General features: G+C 41.2%; 1 protein-coding gene across 1 annotated transcript in view; it reads right to left on the bottom strand.

Moving 5' to 3' along the window:
* Window positions 1–4,952: 4,952 nt before the first annotated feature.
* Window positions 4,953–8,026, bottom strand: part of LOC104165085 (DEP domain-containing mTOR-interacting protein-like) — a gene marked incomplete at both ends in the record, with an annotated part of 27,616 nt that continues 24,542 nt past the window's right edge. Inside the window, 2 exons of the mRNA XM_009704666.1 lie at window positions 4,953–5,125; window positions 5,792–5,862. Coding sequence (XP_009702968.1) covers window positions 4,953–5,125; window positions 5,792–5,862 — 244 coding nt within the window. The remainder of the gene's footprint in view (window positions 5,126–5,791; window positions 5,863–8,026) is intronic.

The following is an 8,026-nucleotide window of genomic DNA, read 5'->3' as shown; positions in this document are numbered from 1 at the left end:
AGCCCATCGATCCAACCTGTCCAGATCCCTCTGTAGAGCCTTCCTACCCTCAAGCAGATCAACACTGCCACCCAGCTTAGTGTCATCTGCAAACTTACTGAGGGTGCACTCGATCCACTCATCGAGATCATTGACAAAGACATGTAACAGAACTGGCCCCAATACAGAGCCCTGGGGAACACCACTTGCGACCGGCCGCCAGCTGGATTTAACTCCATTCACCACCACTCTTTGGGCCCGGCCATACAGCCAGTTTTTTCCCCAGCTAAGAGTATGCCTGTCCAAGCCATGAACAGTGCTTCTCTACTTTCCCCACTGTACTGTAAAACATTGGAAACTGGCCACAGCCATAAATGGGATATTTTGTCCTGGGGGAATAATATTTTTTTTTAATATTTTTAGATTGGTTTATCTTGCTTGTCAAACCACCAGGTTTGAGGTCAGATCGGCAAGGACCATGGAATGGGTTTTGCGTTTCTCTGCAGCATGGGGTACATTCAACCTCCCGAGAACCTCACAGTTCAAGTTTCTTCCTATTGCAGGAATTCCTGCATTGGCAGTTCCTCTGACATCACGTATTTTTGGGTTGGTTTTCCCCCCACTTGGCACCTTATAATGTGTAGCTTTTAGTCCTTTATGTTACAAGCCTGTAATATTTTGTGATTGTGGCAGTATTTGGACTCTTTGGACTAATCAGATAGTACCTGTGTTCCTCTGATTGCAGAGAAACTGGGCTTGATGACCTCGATGAACCTGACAGCAATCTGCTCCATGAGACAATGGCTATTCAATTACACTTGAGATTTGGCTCTTATTCTGCTAGTGAAATAATTTGAGAACCTGGACCTGAAACAATCATTTGTGAATGCAGAAGACGATGGCATAGGCAGCAAATTTATCAGGCTGACCTCCTCCCTGTGCTAGCTTTTAAAGATCAGAAGGAGAGCAGAACCACACTGAAATGGTCCTGGCTGTATACCGCAATCCCCAAGCAGAGCTCAGAACAGAAGGGGTTGGTACCAGTGACCATACGTGGTTCCCCAAACTCCCTGCTACTAACTGAAATGAAGAAGAACTAGAATAGGATAGAAAACCTTGAGTGGCCGTTGGCAATTTGTATGATACAAGGACCTTAAGTGTAACCACTATAAATACTAATTTGCTCAAAATCAGATTAAGGAATCAGATATTCTTTAGCATTCCTCAAAGGGCAGAGCTGGGCACTGATTTCTCCAGCCAAAGGGAAGAACCGATAATCAGCAAAACGAGTGATTAATTTGTCTTTTTCACAAGCCTCACACTAAGTCAGTTCTGCTTGTTTTGTCACTCTTGCAGTGATGTCACACTAAATAACAATGCCTGATGCATAATTGAAGTCATTAGCTTGAAGTCAAGTTGTGTAACTTTTCAAAGAATTCTTGTACCTTAAAAACAGAAATTAATTTACAGAATAAAACAGTGAAAAAAGGGAAAAAGTTTTCCTGACAACAACTGGCAATATTTAGCAATGTCATCCGCAGAGACCCGAATTTTGCAGCCAGTCAATACTGAATATTAAAGCAACCTGGGAACTTCAAGATCCTGCAGTTCCTGTCTTCCACTACTGACGACAGCAGACAACAAAACAGAGCTGCAAATAACTCAGAAGTACGCATCGCAACACTGACTCCTTTCATAGCCTCACATCGCCTCCGGCTCCCACTTGTTAATGCGCTCACAGCAACCACGCTCTTCACAACACTGTCACAGGCAACTGCACTTCAACAAACCAGGTCTAAAAATACTTTAATAAAGCTAATTGACAAGATATTTATTAAATTATTTGCTCAGCATCATACTTGAAACCTCAGTCTGTAAACAGTAATCCTATTTACCAGCCCCAGAAGAGGTATCAAGACTTAAAGCCAAAAAACACAACGCCCTCTCTCACCTCTTCAGCAGACCATGCTGGTAGGGATTTTCTCAGAATTGTCTTGTCTGAAAATTCCCCCACAAGAGGATGTCATGTATGGAGATGGCAAGTGCTGCCACGCAGAGGTGCACGTGTGTGACGAAGACTCGTGCATCCCAGCCTCCCAGCACCGTGCCCACCACACAGCTGCTGTGGGTGGTCAGAGCTCCATCCCAAGCTCATTGAGATTTCTACTCAGACTCCCAATTCACAGCTCTTTGGATCAAGTCAGGAGCCCAGCCAAGGTCAAACTGAAAGCAAGCCACCACAAAGTCCTTCAGGTAGGTTGAGCCTGTGGTGTTTACTGCTTTATATAATGGATGGTAGAGTTTAAAGTGCACAAACTGAGGTCCTACAATGAGACTGTAGGCAGCAGTCCTCTCAACAGTTTGTCCAGCCTAGTGCAAAGACAGGAATATAGCGCTCTCCAAGAGAGATAAGTGCAAAATCACAAGTCTTACAAATAAAGACACTTCCAAAAACGATTACACTGGATGCATCTCCTTAGGAGGAAAAACCCTGCTGCTACTGCCAAGAACTTTGCTACAAACTGCAACGCCAAGTCTTGGCTCTTCTTCAAATTCTTGCCCTTTTCATCATAGCCAACTTTCCTTGTTAGCGCTTCTTTGGTGTAGCGCTCAGAGCAACACTGGCAGACAAAAGCCTCTTGCACCAGCCCACCAGAAGTTACCGTGTTCAATAGTCTATTTTCAAAGTGCTTCTCCTCCAGCTTCCACACAGGGGAAGGTTTATTTTCAAGGAGCTGTCATCTAAAGCCTGTCATATGATTCCTTTAAATTTGCCAGATTGAACAGTTCTGTAAACAGATGGATTAAGTGACATAGATTTTTAAAAATTTCAAATACTGCACTATAATTTACATACCTATTGCCATGGGAACACCTCAACAAAAACCCTTATTTTCTCAGAAAACTGGCATTTCTTCACCAGAGTCTAAAGGTATTCAGCATTTCTGAAAATGGGGTGCCCATTTTGGTGTCCAAACAGGGACTCATCTAATATACGGCCATGAAGTTTTATGTGCAATTCTGCTCTGAAAAGTGATTTTATATAAAGACAGCATCTTTGCAAATAATCAGATCTGTCCTTTGTGGAAATTCAAGGCAATATATCCCACTTGGAAAGTCTAAAATACTGTTTGCTCCTCCCAGAACATCAGACTATTTTACATTCTTATGTCTTAAATGGTTCTGGTAAGCCTCTGTAACCCCATCAGAGTACGTGAGTGCATGGAGAGCACAAATGGAAGATAACAAGGACATAATTTTGTACATTAAGCCAGTTTCAGAGGTGAAATATGAAAGAACCCAGCTTAACTGAAACATCCTAGTGCGTAGTCACAGGGTTGCCAGCATGAAACCAAAAGTAAAAACAAACCAAAACCCCAATATATTCAGCTCTAAGCTGCTGAGTGCAGAAGGGAAATCTCTAAGATTATACATATGACACCACAGTGTTATTTTTACAAGTCAACTTCCAGAATAGATCTACTTTATTGCTAGATGCTATATTCAGAGAGTAAAAGATGCTGTAAAGTACTAAACTCCCAAGTTCAGGATCTAGAACATACACATGAATAAATTCATTATTTTAAAATTTAAGTCCTTTAAATTTTAGGTAGGATTACTATTTGAAAATGACACTCAATATAAAAATTGTAACTGGGTATTATATTTAGGTGTTGTATAAAACATATAAAAATCCAGCTCCCTTGGGAATCAAGCTGTTTGCCAGCAGGATGTGTCAGGGTGCTGCATGCACCAACAGGCTCTGCAGCTGCCATTCCGCCTTCCAGGGGTTTTGCCTGCCCATACTCAAAAAAAGCAAATGTTTCAAAGACAGAACGTTCTTGCAAGTTTCATTAAAAAAAAAAAAAAAGAAAAAACCAAACACCCAAAACCCAAAAAACCAGCAGCTGGAGAGGAGAAACCCCTGTAGTGCATTTGCTAGGGAGGGTGCCATGGCAGGTCTGGCATCGTGCGATGGGCAGGATGCGCATCCCTGGAGTCTTGGCAGCACACACTGCCTCTAGCTTGGTGGGTGTCAACATACGGGCGAGAGGCAGCTGGGGTGAGTGTGATGGGAAAGGCAGATGAATTAGAAGGCAGGACAAAATTCATGGCAAACCAGGCTGCATGTGGAGTACATGTGAAACCTTCATCTGTGTTGTGACCACACAATAAAACATGACATAAACTGATAATTTAATTTTTGTGTCTGACTCAGCCAGGACATTGGAGTAGGTGTAGCAGCTAGTTTCCCTTTCTTGCTTTTATCATCTTCATTTGGCATAACGCTTTACTTTTTTTTTTCCCATTGTACAAGACAGTGATTAATTCACAGATTTACGCAGCATTTGATCCAAATCCACAGGTAAGTCAATGGGGTCTGCATTAGCAGTACAAAAGCCTTCACAAGGAATTTGTATTTATTTATTCTTAAATCATGTATGAAACTATTTCAACTCTTTATGAAATATGGAACTATCATACGTTCTTCTTCCCAAAATGTCTTGAATCCTAACTGCTTTACAGTGAACAATGGGTTATGCTAGCTTCAATTTCAATAGGTATGTCTGACTTTGCCTCTTCCTATATAGGTAAAGTCCAGAAGCTGCACACCAGCAACCACATAAATTGCAAAGTAAAGAGGGAAGCTAAAATTGTTCAGAGTTGGAAAAAGGTGAAAATAACAAAACCCAAAAAACCCAAAACATCACTACCACCAAAACCAGCCAACCAACCAAAACAAACAACAACAAAAACAAACAAACAAACAACAACCAAAAGGGAAAAGATCAAGAAAACAACTTGGAAAGGACAAAAAAGTTTCATGTGGAAAAGGGACTAGAATCTCAAGGACAGAAGAAAAGAAACAGGAGGCAGCTGAAAGGCAGCAGAACTCACTGTGCACAAATGCCTGAAACTGAGACAAAGGTACTCAGCCCTGGAAACAAAAGCACCTCTCCCTCCCCAAGTACCGGGAGCCCAAGACCTTCACCGAGCAGCCCAAATACTCCTGGTAAATGATCTCATTTTGAAAACCCACCTTCATCCCTGCCGCGGCTGCTGGCCCGCTGGGGTCCACAGCCTGGATATGGCAGGGCTTGCTCCCCCGCACCACAAAGCCCCAGCCCACCGCATCGCCAACGATCTGGCAAGAGAAAAGAGGGACATGATCACCTTCAAGTAGCTCCATGAAATTCAAGGGGATAACATCTAAATGGTTCAAGACATAACTTCAATATCTCTGTACTTCCAACACATAGTAAAGGACATTGTGTACAGGCTGCTATATCACTCATGGGAAAGGCTCTATCCAAATGATTCCTCTTGCTTTAAATGAACTTTTTTTGTTGAACTAGGAGGCTGTAAAAAGCAATGCTTCCAATGACTGGCTTCAAAAATGTCTTTACAGAAAGGCTTTCTCTAATGGTGAATATGAATCAAAATTTCTGTCCCACCATAGTCTAGAAAGACCTAACTAGAAAACTTCAATTTGGGTAGGTAAGCCACTCCTACAGAGCAAGTATTACCAGGAGCACAAAGTCTAGATGAGTTTGTATAATTCAAATGTTATTGGCTTTATGTAATTTTACACTCCATTTAAGTCAGCAGTACTACTTTGGCATAAAGACAGGATAAACAAGTGCAGAATCAGACCTGAAATGTGTGGAAGTACTGATAACGGAGTTTGGGATTTTAAAGTACAAACCTTAGCAAATGTAAATAAGCTCTGATTATCCCATCAGAAAATATCTGTTTGGATTACCTTATACATATAACATACAGAAAACAAAGAAAAATGCTGGAGACATACCGTAAAAGTTTTTCTTACGTATGGGGCTCCAGGCATCAAGAGCTCATCAGCAGTCACGGGTCTCTTTAATACTGTGGAGGTACATAAATGAATATTCAATATAAACATTCTTGTGGAGTTTCTCCTAATAAATAAGATACAGTGTTGGGATACAAAATCTTTTTGGTCCCACTCCCCATGCACTCTTCAGTTCTTGCACACTTGCTTGAAAGTAGTTAAAGAGGAAAAGACTGCAGAATAACTGAGTACAAATGGTGAGAACTTTGGAAAATCGGGGCATTTAGCCAACAGACTTTGTTGTCTGCAATCAAGATCCACTAAACACTACCACAAACATCAGAACTGGCTCTTCCTGGGTCCAGTGTGGAAACAAGCGACCAACCTTCCTGGCATGGAGCAGCTTTTCTTCCCACCTCGCTCTGCGCATGTTGGGTGCTCTCTGCTATTTCATCTGAGTCGGGTTTGAATCACAGAATTAAGCAACAAGAAAATTCTAGTTGGGTCAGGAATTATCCCAAGAGATTTCTCCAGTTGTAGGCACAGACATCGTAACTCCATCTTATCCAGGGACAGCCTGGGTAACCTATAGCTGGCTGTGATTTTACATGAAAGGAAATGTAAGTTTCTGCAGGTGATTCCCCATCACCTTGCTACGTAATAGGGTAAATTTCCTCTGAATAAAGTAAATTTAAAGTTCTGCCAAATCAAATCGATACCATTCCGTGTACCATTTTTATCTGTCTATAAATGCTTCACAATGCAGAGGACAACGTAAAGATATACATTGTTCACCCTATTTGCCTGCTTCACCTTTAAAATTATGGCTGGTTTTCTTTTAGTGATAAAGAATTTTGATGATGTCTGCCTTTTAAGTCACAGGTGGAAGATAAAATTTCCCACAGATGGTATTTGAAGACATTCTTGAGCTTCTTAATGACATTCATGGGAGCTGGGAGAATTCTAGTGTACAAACCAGTATGTATTTTTTTTACCTTCCCATGGATTTTGACAAACTGTCATTTAGCCAGCATTACATTTTGCAGAGCATGCCTGATCAATGTGAAAAAACTGAATGATTACACTCATTCGACAAGTCAGAATCAGATAAATCACCCACACAGGATTCCCTGGCATGCCTCCCTTCATTATACCTCCAGAAATTTTTTTTGTTTGATTATTGTTTTTTCACATGACTGGTCAAGTCATGACCCATTGGGGTTTTTAAAGTGTTTGCCTGCAAAAGAACTCGACAATAAAAGTACCTCTGCCTCGTGTTTATTAGCACACAGTTCAGTGACATGCTCTGGGTCTGGATAGCAGGAAACTATTTGTGAAAAAAAATCACTTTATAGTCCAGCAGAGGATTAAGAATTCCTCTGCAACATTTACATCTGACAGCCTTATGTTAACCTAAGTGAGACAATGTGTGGATCTGTACTTGTGCTATGGGAGAAAATACCCTACATTGCCAGTAATTGTATAATTCTTAAAAATAAGTTTGTTTATAAACGCATTGCTATCTTCTTTCAAATATGAGTCTGTTAAAGCCATTCAGAGTTTGAAAACTAGTCCTAAGGAAGAATTTCTTTTAAAAAATAAAGAATTTATGCAAGGGCTACATCAGCCTATCCTTTTTCTTTCAGTGTTGTGTAATCAGCTGCATGAAAATAAACCTGTTCTCACTACTCGTGGGTTGACACTTTGTATATAATCAGAACCATAAACGAACAGAATAGTCAGCATACTTCAGATAACACACACATTTATGGGCAGGGAATGAATGCTCTTTTATCTGTCCCAGAAAATTTTCCAGGATGTAATTAACAATGTGCTGGGGCCAAAGAGCTCCCCATACAAAATCTATCAGAGCATTTCTGGGAAGTATACATGAGAGAGATTCTGCCAAAACATGATACTGTGGCACTATTCATATAGAGGCAAACCCATCGCATATAGGGGTAAACTCATCGGAAGGTGGTGCCAAACACCCAACAGCAATGTCCTCCAAGGACGCAACGACCACCAGCACTGAGAGCGTTCCCCCAATCTGGACAGCAGGTCTGGTGTAGGGGGTTACGGCTTCTGGGCATGCAACCCTACTGAGTCCTTCAAATTATTTTAATTTAAAGCCTTATACTGAATTCCTAGCAGAGCCTAAGGAGAGGAAATGTGCTAAAAGGAGAGAGAAAGAAAATATCCCTGTAACTATGCCTCTCTTTCTGATGGCCACTCTGC

This window comes from Cariama cristata, unplaced genomic scaffold (genome assembly GCF_000690535.1).
Source record: "Cariama cristata isolate BGI_N322 unplaced genomic scaffold, ASM69053v1 scaffold10610, whole genome shotgun sequence".
Classification (NCBI taxonomy): Eukaryota; Metazoa; Chordata; class Aves; order Cariamiformes; family Cariamidae; genus Cariama; species Cariama cristata.
This window is presented reverse-complemented; position numbering and strand designations above follow the sequence as displayed.